Raw genomic sequence first — 21,237 nt, forward strand, 5'->3', positions numbered from 1 at the left:
CAGTTCGATTTTTAGTATTGATGGGATATTTACTTCTGTGATTCACGCCCTATATCTACTCATATGCTTGTGAGGTGATTCGATTCGTGTATAGTTTTTGGTTCTCAATTCTGGTTGAGAAGGTATAATAAATGTAATGAATTTGTATATAGTAAGATAAGATCTGCAGTAATTTCTCTAGCCGTTTATGAATATGCATGACTTGATTTCGACCTGCAGCAAGGTAAGAGAATCTAATTTACGGAGATTATACGATAAGAAGGGAAAAAACAAATGTTGTTCATATCATCTCTACTTTGGAAATCTATCGAAGAGTAACTAATTCCTCGGCTGATGTGGGGTCTATTGAGAAAGAAAAGGTATCAGTCATGGTTAACATATGTCGCTTTTTCCATGTGGGAATGCGCGGGACTCACGAATAGCAACACATGAATCGAAATCATCTTTGGTAGCTCCCATCTTAACGGCAACACCGACTGAGAACAGAGTCAGTATAGGTACGCGTATACTCTCATAGCGGGTGGTAGAGCATCACTCACATCCTTGTAACATCTCATCACTTCCTTCACCGATGATATGTAATCCTACAACCTTTTCTTCAGGGCCAGTACAGATCAACTTGTATGAAGTGGGTTGCTTGTGATTTTCATCCAACATCGCAAATGACATTGCTTTGAACTGTACCGTCAAATTATTCAAATTAGCCAGCTTTCTACTGAATAATATCGATAAAGGTCAAATCAAATATCATACTCACAGAAGTCTTGTATATTTTCAAATTGTCTTTACCGAATTTCTCTTCTGCTTCAGGTTCTGACAAACCAACTGAACCGATAGTAGGGTGACTAGAGCCATGCGCCAAAACATAACATAAGCACCAATCCTCTCCCCTCTCTATCATATTATGTACGGTGACCGTATGATTACACTGTACTCACGAGAAAACGACCGAAGGGATATTATCATAAGACAACTTGTCATTCTTATATTTCTCTGGACCAAACAACCTATTCGATAATCTTCTTCCAGCAGCAATCGCAACAGGAGTCAAAAGGACTTTCCCAGCTACATCTCCTACAGCGTAAATGTTGGGTACATTCGTATTTTGATAATCGTCCGCGATGATATCTCCTTTATCGTCAGTCTTGATTCCGATCTTTTCCAATCCCAATTTTTCAGTGTTGGCATGTCGTCCGATCGCCCAGAGCAAAACGTCTACTTCTAATGGTTTGTTCAAAGAATCCACATGGACTAGAAGAGAACCGGATGAGGTCTTTTCTACTTTTTTGACGTTGGAGGATTTATGAATGTTCATACCGATTTTTTCTGACACAGGGTAGATCAACAAACCAAGTTAGCATATACCATAACATCAAACACGATCACTGAGGACAAGCAATCAGACGAAGGGAAGAGAAAAAAAAAGAAGCCGAGGATCACTCACCCATATAAGGAACCAAAACTTCACTCAACATAGGATCAAAAGTCCTCAAAACCTGATCATGTCTAATGATCAAGTGAGTCTCCGTCCCGAGAGTATTGAACACTCCAGCTAATTCAACAGCGATATAACCCGCACCGACCACGGCGACTCTCTTAGGTTGTTCTTCAATATCGAAGAATCCATCAGAGTTAATACCGTATTGTGCACCTTCGATAGTCTCCTCGGAAGGGATGGTGGGTCTCCCACCGACTGCGACAGTGATGTTTTTCGCTTTGACCTGGTAAGTCTCACCGTCCAAACCGTCAATTTGGAGTGTATTGGCATCGAGGAATGAGGCGAAACCGGAATGATAATCTACTTTATCTTTTACCAGGTTGGTCTCGCTGTGAATTGGGGGTGCGGTAGTGACAGAGTATCAAAATACAGGAGGTAGATGATAGAGGTGGAAGGTAGATCAAGGTCAGGTCCAGTAAAGCAAGTGCGGACGGTGAAGTGATAGGAAGTGTGCCAAGTCAGCATAACAGATTCGGAATACTAGTATGAGCTTACGATCGAGGAGCAAAGAGCAAAGACTCACTAGATCCCGTTTAATCTCTTGATATAGGCATCTCTCTTATGTTTCAATTCCGTCCAATTGAAATCACCCGCGATTCTATTCCCTTCACCATCTTTACCGAACCCGTACGCAGCGGCTTTCCTGAGGTTGTCGGCGATATCTGCGGTGTACCTAGTAGGCGCAATGATGATGAGTAGCGATCCAAGGAGTAAGGGAGACATATTGGGATGAGAAAGGTGTTTTACAAGTATGAGATGAATGGAATGGATGAGTCGACTTACCACATTACCTCTGTAATCCCCCATCAAACCATGATTAGTAAGCTTCCCATGACAACCACTCTGTGATAAGTATCGGATCAGACCTACTCTTGGGAACACATCTACCAAAGAATTCATCGTCAGCATGACATGCCTTGATATAGAGCGGTAACCTTGCTGACTCACCCTACGTTCACACAAGTACCACCTAATTTTGGTGTAGCCTCTGCCAAACCGACTTTAGCACCGTACGAAGCTGCTCGTCTCTGATTGAATCAAATAAGCATCAGCTGATAAGCATCAGCTGTGAAGCCTCTTATAATCGGTCGGCAGCTAGTGGTATTATACATACAGCAGAAGCCAATCCACCAGATCCACCACCGATAACGAAGTAGTCGCTAAAGTGATGAGAAAAGTGATTAATATCAGCAAATAATCAAAATGGAAAGGTGAGGAAACTCACTATTCCTCGATCTCAGAAGCTTGGGATTTGGTAAGAGGAGGCATTCTAACTGATCTACTGGTTACGAATGTCCTATGTGGGAAGTACAGAGGTCTGAGGGTTTGCGATGATTTGGAAAGATAAGTTGAGGATCGTAAGACAGTTGAGCAAACGACAGGTCTCGTCGTGCTTGATAATATCGATAATGAAGTGAAAGGTCGAATTTTGATTAGATGTTACGGACTTGGTCGATGAGATGAACCAAGATATATGATCCAGAGGGGGAGGAAGTGATATATATGTATAGTTGACGAATGAATATGGATGCTTAGTAAACAACGTAAAATCAGATAACTGGATGATAATTATTCAAAAGAGTATATTGATCGGTGAATGGCGCAATCGAACGTTCATTCGTTCATTCCCCGAACACACGAAGTATGTGGGCTCGAAGTCAGAGTGAATCCCGCTATCTACTGATACTGTTTACTGTTTACCACTCTACATGTTGCACAGATAGTCGACCTAGTCCTCATGCAACATCAAATGGACATCTGTACGACGATAAAGAAGACTCGTGCATGATCATGTACATGAATAACGATCAACACAGAGCAAGTGTTTCATGACGATGACAATACGAAGTCTCGTTACTGATGGCAGGGTCATTCGAAACCGTCGAAATTGCATGTCACATATAATGCATATCCAATAAACTTGGCATCTCATCTATACAGCCTAGTCCTCATCCATCCTTTCGTCCTCACCACCGCTCGCTCCTCCATCCCTTTTGAGCGCAATCAGCCCCTCCAAGAAAGCCTTGACGCTCTGACCAGCATTTTCAGGTAATCCCAATTCTCTCATCATCCCACTAGGTAACCCACCTGATCTCAGAGCGTTGTCCAGAGAGGCTATCGCATCGGTGAATTGCGGTGCGGAAAGAATAGGTAATAAATCTTGTGCAGAGGGATTAGGGGGGAGATCTAAACCTTCTGGTAAAAGGGGAACGATTGTAGGTATCAGAGTTGGGTGAGTGGTAAGTAGAGTTGACATTTGGATAGGAGACAGAACGTCGGTCAGTCTCGCATCTGTGTACAGTAGGCATCACAACCATATCAGCTATTGCTCTGTCGCTATTCTGAGTTGCACGTACCATCCTCTGCAGGAGCGAGACCTCCACCTCTGGCCCACTCAGCTAACATCCTAGCCATTTGATCTTGACTATTACCCGCTCCACCACCTTGAGCGGGCGTGTCCTCGACTTCCATCCCACCTGCAGCTGAGCTACTGCCAGCAGCGACGGCAGGTGTGCTAGCGGAAGCGGCCGATCGAGGTGCAGGTTCAGGATGAGATAATCTTGGTGCACCGGGGGTAGGAGGCCATGACCTCTCTTGGGTCCTTTGTGGTGTCGAGGGGATAGGTAGAGGTGCTGAGCCAATCCTGCAACAAAAGTATTTGGGAGTTTTGTTAATTTCATGACAGAGAGCTGACTCTGAGATACATGCGTCAGCTCACCTGTAAGAAGGATCTTGTATCAGATGATCGATATCCACTTGTGCTCTGGAAATGACTTGTCGATCGGACTTCTGGATCCAGAACTATGTTCGAAAGATTAGAAAAGTCAGCCACATACATTTGCCGACAGGTTGATTATCTCAACTTACAAAGTACTTTTGATCGGAACTTGAGAATTTCAGGATATGGGTTCGACCAGAAGGATCCTGTTGACAGAAGTAGGACGTTGTCAGTATAGATATGGTTCCATCGAGTGCATTGTGACGAAGGAAAAGGAAGGAAAAGGAAGGTGGATATGATCATGGTACACCGTATGGGTCTTATTTCCCGATACTCACTTGCTCAACTTGGGTGAAAGTAGCTTCACCAGGGAAGATGAGAAGTTCCTGCATTATTCCAAAGTACCTTGTCAGCTGTAGTACGCGTATGCTTCCAAACAGCTGCACATAGGGAATCAACACTCACATCTTCAACTTGGCCTGTGACTCTATTCTTCCAAGCTATCAAACGATGATCACCATATCAGCTATCACGTTCTCCCAGCTCTCATATCTCTTTCAGCACCACTTAAATATCACTCTTATCCATACCGGTCAGTGTACGTCGTTTCCCCGTCCTGCACTCTTACAGTAGATGTGAAAAACAATGGGCGAACTCACAGAAATGAGTGAACTCCCCATCTTCCGACCTCAACTCCAACACTCCCTTCTCAGGTAAAGCATCAACAAATTTACTTCCCTCCCTTCGGTGGGATTTACCAGCTGCGATTGAGATCTGGGCTGCCATAGTGACTTGATTTCAGTCTTATGTATCTCTTCAATAGATCGATTGTGATATTACTATTGGAGAGCTGAAGTATGGAATGACTTGTCGTATCGCTGACGCGGTGGAGAGGGTGACGAGATGAGGTTGATTTCGGTGAGGTCCGTGTGTTCAACCAACCTAATCTTGTGGCAGTGGAATCAACCAGCTGGGACAAAAGACATATCTCGGTCAACATGCTTTGGATCTCCAGTTTTGATGCATACCACCTACGTTTATTTGGGGCATATGGATGTAGGGTTGATGGTTGCAGAGTAGAGGCTGATGCCTGAACTAACGAAATGGAGGGTTCTCATCTCGAGCCATTAATGAGAGTCAAAATCATTCGTACTCTCTCCCAACTCTCGTCAGCTCACATCCACAGGTGCAGTGCAACAATCTGACCAATCTCCTAAACTCATCCATGTCACCTATACATCTCTTTACGAAAATTCATCTACAACATCACACCCTCCTTAGCTCATCATAATCGTGACTGAAACACCATAGAACCCATCCTACCTGAGACATTCCATGAACTATATTTCCCAAAAATCATTCCAGAAATGTAGTATGTACATCCTCTCAAGTGGAGGTCGACCACATCCGTTCTTCTTCTCATAGAGATATAAACCACTGAATCATCTTCCTATCTTCATTCTTCTTTTTCCTTCTTACATCTCATCAAACAAATCGAAAGTCATATCTTGTCTTTCCTGTTTATCCGTATTGTGCTTTTAACCTGTTAATAACCCTGTGATTAACTGTCTATATCATATTCGCACTTGAAAGAATCCGAGGTATCTTCTTCGTGTATACCAATACTGTTATTGCACTATATTGCCACCCATACAATATCGCCTGCACTATACGTCAAAATGCCTCACTCGACTACTCGTTGGTACACTACCACGCTCTCCACTACCCAAGAAAACAATCTCGTCAGCTCATCTCGACGTACAAATGGGGCTGAGGTTATTGTAAATAGGGAGAATTCACCTGGACTCGTAAGTCAATCCTCTACTTCCCTCTCCTCACCATAACAAGATGAACGCCACTGTCCGACCTCCGCTGACGACAGTCTCGATATTGCACTATAGGAGCCAGCTCGGATCACCCATACGCTCACTACTCAGTGTACCACCAAGACTACACATCGTCGAAAATCCCATTCTCATAGGGACAGAGATCGAGATAGGGACCGAAGTCATTCCCACCATCATCATCACAGAGGGAATGCTCCTCGATCTCACCACCCCTCTCTCGACAACCAAGGTAACACCCCCACCCGAGGTGGCAGGATCATGACACCTGTTCCGAGAGGTCAGGGTCACTCAACCGAAGAGACCGATCGGCAACTCGCTCAAGATGCCCTCATGCGGGAAAGTGCCAGTTGGAGTCTTGAAGAAATCCAAGCTTATATCGATAGGATGGCGATCGTAAGTATCAGCTCACCATATCTTTATTGATTTTGGAAGGGAGATGACAAGCTGATAGGGAAATTTTCAGGACGAAACCGAAGCGATTACTCGAGCTTGTTCTTCTCCAATTCCAAACCAAGCATTACTTCTTTCTCCTTCGTCAAACTCGTCTTCTTCATCGACCTTAGTCCCCCAGCCTGTAGCAGAAGAAGAAAAAGGAAACGGCCGAAGGGTTCGGTTCGACTTACCCGAATCTATAAACCCCATGAGATTGTTCCAACCTCATTTCAAAGATCATCTCGGCGATAACAAGGTGACCATCTTTGGTCATGTGGCGATTCATCCTGGACCTGATGAACTCGTTCGACGACCACAAGAACCGGCTGCCACTACTCCCATAAGTTCTGCATCGAAGCACGCAGAGAATGATCTCAAGAACAAGGATAGAGGTAAAACGTATTTTCCCAAATTGGATGGACTAAGACCTTTAACGAAGATCATCAACAACCATGATCTCTCGAAAAGAAGAAATGACAGAGTTACATTACGGGATGATCTAACCAACTCTGAAGAAAGACTTCGAGCCGAAAGCGAAAGGTTAAACAACTTTTCCACCCAAGAAGAAGGTAAGAGGTTCATTTTGGATATAATTGAAAATAGATTATCCGAGATTGATCATAGAATCGAACATGAGATTGACCAAGAAAAGAAAAGAAGGTATAGGGAATTGAAATGGGATTTGACAAAGTTGTTTATGGAGGTCAAGAATACCCATCAAGGTTAGGCGGTTCCTATGGCAACGGGACAAGACGGTGATTCTCCACTGTGTTTCGCCTTCTGTTTTTTGTTCTTTGCTTTTTGCTTTCGCGTTTCGTTCTTGAATTCTTCTATCAATATCAACCAAGAAGAAAAAGAAAAACGCTACAACTTGTTATTTCAAACAAATGCTTTACGATACTATACATAGAATGTTCCTGTTTGATCTGATGTTCCGTGTTTCTCGCTTTATCTTTATATCATCTTCTTAACATAGGATGAATGCAGATGGTACTCGTGTATACATACAAGGTTACCACGTCGTCTGTCGTCGCATCTTTACCTTCTTATGCGGTCATTACAGTCCATCGTGGATGGTATAGTACCTGTTCAGACAACCGGGTGCCTACTACTTATACCTCCGAGATCAAACCGCACTATTGGACTATTCCGTGTCATAGCGACCTCGAGCTCCTTTGTCACTTCATTCGATACTCACTCTTGCATGACATGTAACGTATGAAACAGTATGCATGCAGAGTCCAATCGACGTCATGACGTTATTGTGATGAGATGCATGAGATGCATTCAACATCTGTTCGTATGTGTTCCAGATATATGAGGAAAGAGGGCATGATTTTTAATTTAAACCCCCGCACGGATACTGTATCCATCTGCTCACATGCAAACGAGCAGGCAGGACGATAAGGCGAATGATTTTTTTGGAATCGCAGCGCAGCATGTATGTACTGGTAGCACGTTTCAGAATTGGCGAATGACGAAATAAATCGGGAGAGGGTTCCTGAACCGGGAAAACCTGAATAACATCCCTTAGAATGAAATTCCCATCAAAATAAAATCAGCATGAACATGAGTAAGTACAAATGCTATACTTTGTCGTTGTCGGTGATGTGCATTGTCATGTGTAGACAAGATCGAAAAGGAAAGAAAACTGTATAAATAGAAAAATCATCATTTGAACGGACGAACGGACGAACGGACGGTGAAGTGTAGCTTAGAAACCTATCACACTTACCCAGATCTCAAAAAATTCGAGCCTCGCCTTCCCCTCCTGACCGATATATCGACGAGGAGCTTCCACTTTCACATCGACAAACGAAAATCACAGACACCAGGTAGGGAGCAGGAATTATCCAAGAGGATCTCACTACTGTGAAGTGACTTTGTTAGAGGCCTTCAATGGAGACGGAATTGGTTTATTCCGAATAGTATGAATTGGAAACAGCAGAAAATTGAAAGAAAGGGTTAAAGGACCCCATCAGACTGCCTTTGGCAAAAGGACGAGTATAGCATCACATATCAACAGCAAGTAACATAGACAAAGCATCTTGGTATAGGAGGTGACAAAAGAGGTCAAGTGCGTATACATAGTATACTGGGTCTATCTGAAGCGATCTTCAAGATAAATGATCTGACATATACTGTTGTTACAATCTTAGTCTGATCAACCATCGGGTCACATCGATCACCATCAGATCGGACCCGAACATCTCTCTCCGCGGCAACATAGAAAACCACGACCACGACCTTTTCTCTTCTCTTCCCATTACCAACACCATCGTTATTCCAGCAAAAGTCACTTTTGGTCCGAACGTCATTTGATGGTCATACCCCTAAAACCCTTGATCAAACTTTGATTTTGAGATTAACAAACAACTTTTGTTTTTTCATTGATCAGTTGATGGCACCGAGCGAACTCACGACAACCGCTTACACACGATTCAAATATAACGACTTAAAACGTGCTCTGTCTGTCAAACGACATCTATCTACAAATCGCATGGCGTGAAGATCAAAGAAGAAGAAGGCGAACAAGGATCCGTGAGTCTTCTCCAAGATGAGGAGGATGAGGATGATGAATTCCACTATCTAACCTCGTGCTTCCTCTTGGCAGGATCGGATTGGTGATTACGCAGATCATTTACTACAAGTTACTTTTGGGTTTAATCTATCCTGTTGTCACATCGATCGTGAGCTCAACATCGAATAGAGACCAAGGTAGTATACACGATAAACGATATATATCAAAATTCGACTACCGCAGCCGAGTGACCGAGCGTTGAGGATAGGACCGAAGATCGAAACGAACAACTTCCTTACTCCTACTCACTCACCTGTCATCGACCCTCCCTTGTCAACTTTCTTCTCTCGACTTCCATTCCCTCCATATACTACATCATCAATCAGATCTATAATATCACCACTTACAGAAGGAAGAAAAGTGAGAAGATATTCTCACTTTTGACTACTCGTACTTGACACTTGAGTAACCACAAGGGCCAGGGTCATGCGTCTAATCAAGCGTCGATCATCAACCAATCTATCTCAACAAGGATCGTCGACTTCTTCTGCTTCTTCCCCCACAGATACTCTTACTCCCACTCTGGTAGCTATCCCGCCTCTTCCATCTTCTTCAACATCCGACGATGGACCATTATCGTCTCCCACAAAGAGCGGTAGCCTCAGGGGAAAGAAGAAAAGAGATAGTCAGGAGATGAAGTATCCTCCGACATCGTTCGGACAGGGTGGAACAGGATGGACTTTCGGCAGGATGAGAAGCTTCAAGGGCAAATCAAGAGCGAGTCAAGATGGGACGGTATCAGATTCGGAAGATGAGGGGAATGTTAAAGGCAAGGGAAAGGGGAAGAAACCTTCGTTGGACACCTTGAATGTCAAGTAAGTAAAACCCGCATTCATCGTCTCCAGTGCGAAGATGCTTATGAATCTGCTTGAACATAGCTCCTTGTCGAATCCAACTTCAATATCCCCTCCGTCCCCTGTGAACTACTCTATTCCATTACATGCCAAAGCTCCCGTCACACCAATCCCCCCATCCGCTCCGCCATACCTTCTCGATAACGTTGCCACTCCCGACTTTACGGAATCCCCTTCTTTAGGTTCATCCTCTTCCTCTCAGTATCCTTATCCTCAGCCAAATCAATCCCTTATCGCTTTTACTCCCAGTGTGCCAAACTTAGCTCCAGTAGCAGCTCTAGCGACAGCTCAAACGGAGAGCATTTTCCCGGCATCAGGATGTAGACCACCTTTGACCACTTCTTTGTCCATCAACTCTTCAGCGCCTTCTTGTGAAAGTGGAGAATCGTCGTACCCGCTTATCCCCCGAACCGATGACGGTCAACCTCATAAAGGAATTACAACCAGTCTTACATCACCTCGTAAACTCACGAAGCGACGTCCGGTACCAGTCGTATATGATCAGGTAGAATTGATGCAGCGTCCGTCAACGTCATCCGATCAAGGTACATACAATCATCGCCCTGTCCACAACTACAACAGCCCTCCACACATCTATACCGTTCTTAGCGCACCTCTTCAACCATCTTCCAGTCTTCCGCTACCGGAGGGAGCGGCACCTCCACACCACCTCAATTGGCCGCTGAATCGAAATCCGTCTTGCTCAACTAATGCTTCTTCAGGTATGACTCCCTCGACGGACGAATCCGGTACACTCGAGACACCTAACAACGCAGTGATCATTCCTGGTCAAGGAGAAGATAATCTATGGGAGAGAATCGGAGTGTCTAGACCACCTCTATCTAGAGCTTCCACATTCTCATTCAAAGAAGGTGACGATGGAACTATACATATGTTCAAAAGAGAAGGTTATTCCCAACAGACGAATAGGAGAGATATATCATCCTCTAGTGGGGAAACTCAGACGGAAAATGGAAAATTCTACTCTACAGTATCGACAGATCCATCTCCCACTTTCCATGGAACCGCCTCGGGTGCCAAATACACCCCTACAGTCTCATCCGGAAGTGATGTTACCGCTCGTCAACCTAGAAGTTTACGGGTATCGACCTCAAATTTGGAGTTAAAGACTAACAAGAGTGAAACTCTCATTTCCCCTACTTCTTCCTTGAAGAAAAGATCCGTCGCTTTCGAAGTACATCCGATTGCCCCTGAAGACACTAATCGACCCAATCAAGATGGCAATTCCAGACCTATTCGACCCCCTCTCACGCGACTGAGGTCGAGTAGTCTGGGAGCGATGTCAATCAATACCAACTCGGTGTATAGCGTTGGAGAAGTCACTACAGCTACCACCGCTGTTGTCAGTCCTGCTCGAGCTTTGGAGATGACCGGTATTATAAGTGAACCGGCAACGATCAGAGGGGGAATAGCGGGGATGCTAGCTGATTTCGAGAATTCATCGGAAGCTGTTAGAAGAGCATTTGAAAATGAGCGACAAAGAGGAGATTGGCCTTCATCATTCTCTGGGGAGGATCCTGTTCCACAAATTCCTGTGAGAAGGATACATACAGCTCGACCTGCTCCTCCTCCACCTCGTCTGGCTTCTCCACTAAAGAAGAACGCTCGTCCACCTCTCTCACCTATCTTACGCTCATCAACTAACTCAAACTCCCCAAAGAAGCTCGTCTCATTCAATGCGACCACCACCACGGCCGAAGATGAAGAAGTCGTGCAGTCTTCACCCAAGCGACCTTCCATGCCAGCTCGATCTAGTAGCTTGAGTCGATTGTGGAGACGACTAAGTACGGGAGGATCAGGAGGCAAGATGAAGAAGAGCAAATCTTCAATGGAGAATTTGAAAGAAGGCATACCACCTGTTCCGCAGGTCAAGAAGAACGAATGGTATGGGAGCTTGTCGGATTCACCTACTAAGATGACTTCGAACAGCTTAGAACAAGTCATGTCGACACGAATGAAAAGATCGAAAGGGTCTCTTGATCTGACATCAATCGGGAAAGGGAACCTCGACTTATTATCGTCCGTGAAACCGGTTATCTCGACAGAGCCCGAAAGATCCACCACGCCATCTTCGACCAGCTCCAAACGATCGAAAGGTAAAAAGAGGATGTCTTCGATTCCTCCACCTAGGGCTCAATCCGTTCCATTACCCATCAGAAGCGATACACCTCCGGTAATTCCACCTTTATCACCTGCGCTACCACTCAAAAACCCATTACCTTCACCTGAACTTGCCCCTGTCAAATCTGACCGTTTACCTCCTGTATCAGACAATCTCAATGCCACCGAGGCCGGACCTTCGACAAGTACTCCTGTACGATCATTCCGCAAGCTCTCTGCGCCCCCTTCCAGTGGCAGTTCTTGGACGACACCATTGGGACCCTACACTCCGCCACTGTCAGCAATAGTCAACGATTATTTCCGTGATCTCAAGACGTCCACTTTGTTAGAAGCATCTGAAGGTCTGTTCAATAGAGAAGTGACCTTGCACCGAACGTCTTTACATGAAGATATCGAACATCAATCGTACGATGCTAAACGACGCTATAGGCAGTCTCTAGTGGAGATCAAAGATGATCAGGCTTTCCAAGCGACTGTCGAGGAATTGGTCAAGCTGGAATCGGATGGTCGAGTTAGAATCACCAGAGCTGGTGGAGCGGCATTGAGAAATGATCAGATTCCTCCGATGTATAGGACCCCGTCTAAGGATCTGCTGGAGAAACAAGCTAGGCAGGAGAATATAAGAGCTTGGTTCGTCACTAGGGAATTGGTACAGGGTGAAAGGAGACATGGGAGATTGTTGGCCAAAGGCGTTGCTGTGAGATATTTCAGTCGACCTTTGATCAACCGAATACTGATATTTGATAATTACATGACCATAGGCTGTTCGACTGGCTGCTCAAGGTAACAAAGACTTACCTCCTGTTCCCCCTTTACCTACCGACGAGAATGCAGTCTCCCCTCGACCGGTCCAACCGCTTGGTCATGCTAGATCGGGTTCGGGGAGCATCAAAACTCCATCTAGGTTGAGAAGATCCCGAACCTCCAATCCTAGCTCGAGTACCAATACACCTGCTCCGTCTAGAACTACATCAGTCACTTCATCTCCTACATCCACTTCTGTACCATTACCGCCTTTACCCGCTGCATACTCCTACACGCCGATAGAAATCCTGTTGATACAATTACCCAAATTGTATACGCTGAGTTTGAAATTATCAGAGAGGTTCGAACACGATCCATCACCTTACGGAGTTGCCGACGCGTTCGTCTCGATGGAAGAATACATAACGAAAGAAGTGTCAGAATGGGCCAAGAGGATAGGAGAGATTGTGTATAGTGGGATAGGCGATGAGTTGAATAAGATTCTGGAGAATCAGAAACTGTCTTTGTCGACTTCCAAAACAGGTAGAAGGAGGATATCGGAAGGTGGGAACGGGAATGATGGGTTGGATATGGAAGGTGAAGAAGAGGAGGGAGATAGATTGAAATTTGCTGATATCGTGAGTACACATGTTAACGATCTATAACAAGTGGGAGGGAGTGTGATCCTGACTGACTGGACTGTGTAGATTATCGTACCGATTCAACGAGCTTCAAGGTACAAGCTTCTATTCCAAGGTGAGTTGGGGTCCTGATGGACATTCATATTGATTGCGTTATTGATTTTATCTTCAGAACTATCTACCAAATTACCCCCTACATCCCATACATCACTCAAGATCCAACGAGCCCTCGAAGCTTCCATGAGACTAGCGAGCGAGTGTGATAGATGTCAGAGTTTCGATTTGAACGCTTTACGAAGACAGGGTAAGAAAGGGAAGAGGGTTAGACCTGTCAGTGTTGGGCCTGGTGTAAGAGTCTGGTAAGATGTTTCCTACCAGTTAGTGTTAGTGTATCTGTGTTATACTATAAGTTATCTGTATCGTTGTCGAAAACGAAAATCCATATGTGTCACTTGTACCACATCCATCATACAGATATATCCTCATATTAACATACGAAATTATAATCATATCATATGTCACTTGATTCCCTGCATTTTATATAAATGATATCTCATGTATGTCAATCCTATGTTATTCTCATATTCTACATATTCATATGTGCGCGGATAAATTAGAGACAGAGATTCGATCGTTTCAAACGCCTTTTCATACTGCGCCTTCGCGTTATCTATCCTGCGAAATGTTCACATGGCGAGTGACTAACCGTCTCGGATCTTATGAACTTTCAATATGCACATGGTCAACTGAGTTGCGATTCAATCCATTACATTTCTCTCTCGGCAAGATCGGCAGGGCTCCTGATTCCAGCCAACATATCCTATATCATCATGCGAATCACACATGGTTATCGATTCAATTCAATTCAGACTGTCCGTTCAATCCGTGTGCGCCACACGCTAAATTAACCTTAAACTCATAATAAACTTACTTTCACTTGGTATGAATTGATATACGACAGCCTCGTTCGTCATTCGGCATTCCCCCTCGTGCTCCTGGCAGGTGAGATGTTGTGCGTTGTGAAGATGCGAAAGGAATGAATGAATGAAGTAATGAGTTAATCGGCATTGACCCTCCTGGCATTCACGGGTGAGATGCGGCAGTGCGATAGCACCGTTCTTGCTCACTGTCACTATTCTTTCTCTCTTGTTAAATTTCGAATGGATGGTCTGTATCCAACGAGTAGGTAGGAATCCACCATGATATTTGAAAGTGATAAGGGACAAGACAAGCCTTGAGCATAAGATGTTTTAGCTAGTTTACCCTACAATTAGTAGTCTGACACCTCATGGTGTCATCTTGTCCATTACATAGCATGAACAGAACCACGAACACCTAATCTTACATCCATAGTAACATGCGGGCCAGGATAGTCTTGCCGTCACTTTGTAGATAGGTGGGAATGGGATGTATGGGTACTATGAGTACGATCTGAGTTGTATCCTTCTTTCATCTTCGACTTTTTCAATATCGAGAACAGGCTTTCATTGTTCATTCTTTTTTGATAAAATCGTCTTCATACCCCTATCATCTTTCATCCTTGATAGTCAGCTAAATCCTATCAAAACATCATACTATCATCGTCACTCATTTACAATCACATTCTTTCCTTCACTCCAACATCTTACATCATCCTTTAACAGACCTCTTTTGATCCCTACATCGATACGAACACAGAAACATGCGGTCCTCTCTCTTCCCTTTCCTGCTGACTCTCCTATCCTCCCTTTCCATATCTCTCGCCTTCCCTTCTCTCACATCCTCAGATAAAGAGGCCAATAAAGAAGTATGGTCCCTCCCGATCGATCCAGCAGAGTACAATCATCAAAAATACTCACAGTGCTCTACCAACGCTGAATGCTTTAGGAAAGGTCTCCCACCGCTGAAGCCTGCCACTAAAACGAAGAGGAACGAGTTAAAACCTAGACAATCTACTGGAGTTAACGTGTAAGTTAACTCAAACTTCAACCTCACCTGGATAAGTGGTCATCCAAATGCACGGTTTACAAATGGCCATCACCAACTCAATGAATGATCTAATATTTACTGACTTGTTTTTTCTTTGTGGTTACTTCCGCCTGATAGAATATCAGGTATCATCCAAGTACTTCAAAATGGTTCTCCTATAGGATACGTCTCTGGTGCTGTCAATACCACTTATGGTGGATATGGATTTACCACTGTGAGTTTTCGATTGTCTGTCAATTCCAAGTTCATGCCGTATTGATCGAATATCCTTTTGGTCCTCGGTAGACCGCAGCAAATGCAATGTCGGTATCATTCACTCCTAATGGTAATACACCTGTTACATTCACTTTGGCGGCTTCTCAACGACCTGCCGGGTTTCCTTATCTAGCTTCGGGTAAGTTAAATCCCATCTTATCTTTAAATAGTCGATTCAATCCATCAGAGAGTTGAACTGATTATTCAATATGTGATGTTGCAGTTTATGGAGGTGGTGGAAGTGCGATGAATTTACTCACAACCGATTATTCGTGAGTCTTACTTTACCTCATCCTTCCCAGATCTTATCTATGTATTGTTAGAATCTCTCCCAGGAGACCATTAAATTTCTAATCTGAACCAAATGACAACTCTTCCAGTTACACATTCATGACCGCTGCCAATGCTGTTAGTAAGTGGAAACTTACCTCACCGATAATAGTCGAACGGTATTGCTGCACGTGCTTTTTACTGATACCATATCATATCACTTGGTGATGATAGTCCCCGTCGGTCCTGCTGTAGCTTCGGCTTCGAATAATCGATTTAACAGAGCTACAGGAACGGAAACTTCTTTAGTGAGTGCTGTATACATTATACATCGGTCAAGGTATTTGACCGTGCGCCGACTGATTATATTCTTCCTGCTTTTGTTTTTCGATCCCAGTTCGTGTACACCGCTTCAACACAGAATATCGCTGCGAGATGGACCAACACCGATAACACCCAGACGAATGCTGTCATCATATACGATGTCAAGTTTGGTAAGTACAGTCATCGGTCAAGCAAATGACCTGCAATGAAACGAACGGATTGTGACAATGATGAATGCCATTAGCTTTGTTCTACTTGATCGGTAATTTCGCACAATTCCAAGCTCATTTCCCGAACGAAGGTGAATATGTGGTTGTGAGTATATCTCCTACATCCTCCATGATATCAGGAATATAGATTGACTGATGTTTGTTTTGTTGAGTTCCATAGACATGGAAACTGATACCTCAATAAACGAATATACTCAACCAAATGGCTTCACTCTCTTTTCATATTTTCTCCATAGACTTACTGATATTACTCTGACTGGACCGGACACTCTTCTTCATTTCACACACTCGCTGGGACACTCTTTCACATTATATACCATCTGCATTGAATTATACAACAAGCCACACTCACTCCATACTGTTTCCATATTCCTATATCCATTCATCTTGTAGCATCTTGTCCATACTTTCTTTCCCAATTTACATTATGCCTTTTCCGGATTTCTTTGGTTTCTTCTGGCCCTCCTTGTATTGTGTTTCCCATCGCTTGATCTTTAATACATCAATTAGATAGAGTAGATCGTAGATTAGCGTTCTGTCGTCTCTGACAAGATGGTAAATGCCAATCAAGTCATAATGATCAATATGTCAATGTTTTATGATCAATATGGTCAATGGTCAAAGCCTCAATCAGGGACAGGTAGGGGCTTGTGTGATCTATTTCTGTCCATCAAATTTCGTCATTGTTCATAATGCGCCCTTTCAACTTGGCTTGCTTCCCAAGGTACATGATGTCGGTTGACACGTTGAATTGCAAACATGTCAAGGAAGTAATGTTCACCTCGGATGTGAATAAAGTGCATGCTTCAGTGGGAAATCATGAGGCGTTTAAGACGCGTCTTGCTGAGAAACGCGAGGACAGTGGGTGAATTGACGCGACTGAGTTTTAAGCTCAAGTTGAGTGATCGACATTGAGATTCGGACCTGAAAGAGTGGAAAATCACATTCACATTCCAAAAATATCCCATCACATCACATTTTAACATACCTTAGCTGATTTTCTGCTTGATACGTATACTGTATATCATCAGAAACTAAAATCATGTGATGCAGCATTGCTAAGGGAGACTCCGCAGAGTAGCAGAGTGAAAGCACAAAAAGCAGGAATAGCTCCAGGGGGTTTTGTGTGGGTTTATGGGTGTATGACGATCTATACTCCTTTGGCTTTCCCTATGGCGCCTTTATTGTTAACCTCAAGATCTCCTCCTAGCTAGTCACATCGTTTAGATCAAAACTTCTTTGACCATAAAAGTGGGGGGAACGTGCTTGTACTAAAGTAAAGTCATCGTAAAGTAGAATATCCTTCAACTTTCTTTTCCTTTCCATTATCATCCTCATCTCTTCATCGAAACCATTCATATATCCCACAAAGAATTGAATTCTTCCTTCCTTCCTTCCTTCCTTCCCCTCTTACAGTGGGACTTATAGTGATACGTATCTTGGCAGGCTAAGATAAAACGAAAATCGACGATCCCTTCATTCATTCAACTCAATTCAATTCAGTTGAATAGTAAATCAGGTAAGACAATACGAAACGGAACGAAACGAAACGAACAACCATAATCTTCCATCAGAGATAAAAAAAATCGATATAACCCATTCTACACATATCAGATAGATCCCTTTCTCTTTCACCGACTCGTAATCAACTGAACGACACGATCATAATGAAATCATCAACGACCACGACGATTTACGCGCTTTTGTTATCCTCGATATATGTTAGTGCGGCTGGACCTCATAACAGATTCGGAGTAGGAGCACACAGAAGACATCACGCTAGAGCTGCTGCTGCCACCACCACTTCTGTGGAACGATCGACGCCCGTCGAACAGATAAAAATAGAGAAAAGAGAAGATGAATGTACATTGGGTGCTTGGAAATGTGTTGGATCGGTGTTACAGCGTGAGTATTTGGCTCATCCGATCTCTAACAGGATGTGTAGCTGACAGGTAGAGCTGGGTTATTTCGTCTAGGGTGTTATAATGATCAATGGAATTTCGTTACGAATTGTACTGGAACTGATATCATCTGCTCGTGAGTCGAAGTCAATCATCTATACTTCCAAAAATTGATCAAAAGGATAGACCCCCTTTGGCGTTTGATCGTCGTCTATTCACGTGGATACTAATGCTGATCCTTTCACGAACCTTAGTGACGGGCTATACACCACCGGATGCGTATGGACATGGTCAGTCGAGCAGAACGACGACGCCAACGAATCAGCAACTTCTTCACCACCTTTCACTTCTTCCATCACTGTCACTCCTACCTCTTCCGCTTCGGACTCAATATCAACCTCGGCAGACGTACCTTCGGTTCCGATAACCAACGCGAACCTTGCTGTCGAACCTACTGCCACTGCTACACCTGAAACCGACGAGGAATGTGATGACGATGAAGAGGATGATGAGGATCAAGACGAAGATGACGAAGATGAGTATTGCGATGATGATGATGATGGAGCTTGGGAGTAAGTTGCTCGTATCAGTCCACTGGGGTAGAATAGAAGCTGATCAGAATGGTCAATAGGGAATACATGTCTTCCGCTACTTCCGTGCCTTCTACTACTGCTACTCCAGCTACATCCGTATCGACTTCTGCTGCCTCATCACCAACGTCTGCTATTGGAGGTGAATTAATCGCTGGTGGTGATGAAGATGACGATACCGAAGGTGATGAAGAAGAATGCGATGAGGACGACGAGGAATCGTTAGTTAAAGTTTGCTTAAGCTCGAGTTTCTAGCTGACCACTTCATGTCAGCGCTGAATCGGATTCCGTTTCTCCTACTACCACTTCTTCCGCCACAGCTACTTCCATCATAGGCGGACAGCTCTGGGCCGGTGAAGGAGACTCGGCTTCTGCCTCGACTCACGATTGGTATTCATGGAACTCTGCTTCAACAACCAGCCAAGATTGGAATACATGGGATCAAGCTACCGCTGCACCTACTTCAACTAGTCAAGACTGGAACAACTGGGACCAAGCTACTTCTACTGCTTCTTCCAGTCGTGGACACGGAAAAGGAAAAGGTCATAAATCATCCTCAGCCGATTGGGCCGCCTCAAGTGAGTTACAAACAAATCTAATCCCCAAAGAAATCGGATAGCCAATCAAATTGTTCTTGTCTTAGCTTCATCATCATGGGATCAATCAGCAGATGCTGGTGGGTCTAGTGGCAAGTGGTCAACCGCTACTACAACAAATTCATGGGATGACTGGTCCGGACAAGCTACAGCTTCTTCTGCCGCATGGGGCCAATCCGGAAAATCATCAGCTACGGCTAGTGCATCAACTTCCGCCTCCTCGTCAAAATCAGGAACAAGCAGCAATCACACTACCAGTTCGCCTTCTGGATCGTACAGCTCTGCACCCCATTATGTCATCTATGCTGACAGTCAGTCTGCGTTTCTCTTCCTTTTCATGCTGAAGAGGGTAAGCTGACCAATACTGCATAGACTGGTTGACAGAAATGCCCTCTGTGGATGTTCTGTCCAACTTCAATCGATTTATCCTCGCATTTTGGATGACCGATAGTGGAGCCGTGGACAACGCTCAATTCTGGGAACAACTCGACTCAGATACTAGACAACAAGTTCTCACAGAATATCACAATGCAGGAATCGCTTTGATGGTTTCTGCCTTTGGATCGACTGACTCGCCCACTTCCAATGGTGCGGATCCCGCTCAGACTGCTCAGAAGTTGGCCAAATGGGTTAAGGATTATGGATTGGACGGTGTTGATATTGATTATGAGGGTGAGTTGGACCCTCTGGTCGTCTCTCGGATTAGGAGGTATACTGAACATGTATGATTCATGGTTTAGACATGTCCGCCATGAACTCTGCTAAAGCTGTCGCATGGTTGGTCACTTTCCAAAAAGAATTAAGAAGTTTACTTCCTTCACCATATATCATCACCCACGCACCTGTCGCACCATGGTTCACATCTGCCAACGATTACTCAGATAAAGCCTATGTGGCAATTCACGAACAGACCGGAGATGGAATTGATTTCTACAATATTCAATTCTACAATCAAGGTTCAGGAGTATACGAGGATTGTGATGTAAGTCCTTCTTCTCTGGTATTTAGTGCACGATGTAGACAATACTGATTTCGATGAATTACATAGTCGCTCCTTTTCGATTCAGGAAACGATTGGCCCTCTACCTCAGTATTCGAGATCAATTCTTCTGCCGGATTACCCCTCGATAAGATTGTCATTGGTAAACCCCTTGATGAAGGTGCCGCGGCGAACGGTTTTATCGACGCAACTTTATTGAGCAAGTGTGTTTCCCAAGCTCAGGCGAAAGGTTGGAATGCAGGTGTCATGTTCTGGGAATGGACCACTGTAAGCTGTTTTTATGTATTCTGTCATCGAGAGAAAAGAACAAAAGCTGATGGATTCTTTTCGGATTGATAGTCTGCACCTTCAATCATGGGTACAGTGAGAGGAACCAACTAAACATAAGCAGAGCAACATCTTCAGGAACATTACGATCATTTACGATTCAACCCTTTCATCGAACATCAATCAATAATCTTTGTTGTACATACCCTACCTTATTTCTTTTATTGAACGGATCAAACGGAATTCATCACTGTCCCTCTTGCTTTTTCTTGGTCATTTTGTGAATGCTACATACATATCACCGGCATTGATACTGCACATATACATAACTTACATATACGGATAGAATCTGTCGATCGGGTCAGGACTCCTTGATGG

General features: G+C 44.0%; 7 protein-coding genes across 7 annotated transcripts; 4 read left to right on the forward strand and 3 right to left on the reverse strand.

Annotated features, from left to right (window-relative positions):
• Positions 1-304: 304 nt before the first annotated feature.
• On the reverse strand, positions 305-2,221 carry V865_002380 (glutathione-disulfide reductase; the record flags this gene model as incomplete). The annotated part of the gene is made up of 7 exons (XM_066226181.1): positions 305-342; positions 417-476; positions 540-678; positions 758-845; positions 939-1,326; positions 1,445-1,827; positions 2,022-2,221. 7 exons carry the CDS (start codon positions 2,219-2,221, stop codon positions 305-307), a joined length of 1,296 nt encoding a protein of 431 aa, XP_066082278.1.
• A 94-nt stretch (positions 2,222-2,315) lies between these two features.
• V865_002381 (glutathione reductase) lies at positions 2,316-2,767 on the reverse strand (the record flags this gene model as incomplete). The annotated part of the gene is made up of 4 exons (XM_066226182.1): positions 2,316-2,382; positions 2,447-2,526; positions 2,613-2,658; positions 2,724-2,767. 4 exons carry the CDS (start codon positions 2,765-2,767, stop codon positions 2,316-2,318), a joined length of 237 nt encoding a protein of 78 aa, XP_066082279.1.
• Positions 2,768-3,440: 673 nt separating this feature from the next.
• Positions 3,441-5,003, reverse strand: V865_002382 (uncharacterized protein; the record flags this gene model as incomplete). The annotated part of the gene is made up of 7 exons (XM_066226183.1): positions 3,441-3,790; positions 3,856-4,142; positions 4,218-4,300; positions 4,367-4,423; positions 4,556-4,603; positions 4,683-4,717; positions 4,877-5,003. 7 exons carry the CDS (start codon positions 5,001-5,003, stop codon positions 3,441-3,443), a joined length of 987 nt encoding a protein of 328 aa, XP_066082280.1.
• An 893-nt stretch (positions 5,004-5,896) lies between these two features.
• V865_002383 (uncharacterized protein) lies at positions 5,897-7,223 on the forward strand (the record flags this gene model as incomplete). Its single annotated transcript, XM_066226184.1, has 3 exons — positions 5,897-6,025; positions 6,119-6,457; positions 6,528-7,223. The coding sequence occupies 3 exons, from the start codon at positions 5,897-5,899 to the stop codon at positions 7,221-7,223; spliced, it is 1,164 nt and encodes a 387-aa protein (XP_066082281.1).
• Positions 7,224-9,503: 2,280 nt separating this feature from the next.
• V865_002384 (uncharacterized protein) lies at positions 9,504-13,821 on the forward strand (the record flags this gene model as incomplete). The annotated part of the gene is made up of 5 exons (XM_066226185.1): positions 9,504-9,892; positions 9,956-12,770; positions 12,835-13,455; positions 13,525-13,573; positions 13,631-13,821. 5 exons carry the CDS (start codon positions 9,504-9,506, stop codon positions 13,819-13,821), a joined length of 4,065 nt encoding a protein of 1,354 aa, XP_066082282.1.
• A 1,318-nt stretch (positions 13,822-15,139) lies between these two features.
• Positions 15,140-16,689, forward strand: V865_002385 (uncharacterized protein; the record flags this gene model as incomplete). The annotated part of the gene is made up of 9 exons (XM_066226186.1): positions 15,140-15,405; positions 15,544-15,640; positions 15,712-15,820; positions 15,905-15,953; positions 16,062-16,093; positions 16,186-16,259; positions 16,349-16,445; positions 16,520-16,590; positions 16,666-16,689. The coding sequence occupies 9 exons, from the start codon at positions 15,140-15,142 to the stop codon at positions 16,687-16,689; spliced, it is 819 nt and encodes a 272-aa protein (XP_066082283.1).
• Positions 16,690-18,172: 1,483 nt separating this feature from the next.
• On the forward strand, positions 18,173-20,973 carry V865_002386 (uncharacterized protein; the record flags this gene model as incomplete). The annotated part of the gene is made up of 10 exons (XM_066226187.1): positions 18,173-18,410; positions 18,482-18,542; positions 18,661-18,978; positions 19,038-19,217; positions 19,270-19,574; positions 19,640-19,903; positions 19,965-20,264; positions 20,333-20,574; positions 20,641-20,859; positions 20,932-20,973. The coding sequence occupies 10 exons, from the start codon at positions 18,173-18,175 to the stop codon at positions 20,971-20,973; spliced, it is 2,169 nt and encodes a 722-aa protein (XP_066082284.1).
• Between the last annotated feature and the right edge of the window lie 264 nt (positions 20,974-21,237).

Source organism: Kwoniella europaea, chromosome 1 (assembly GCF_036810445.1).
Source record: "Kwoniella europaea PYCC6329 chromosome 1, complete sequence".
Lineage (NCBI taxonomy): Eukaryota > Fungi > Basidiomycota > Tremellomycetes > Tremellales > Cryptococcaceae > Kwoniella > Kwoniella europaea.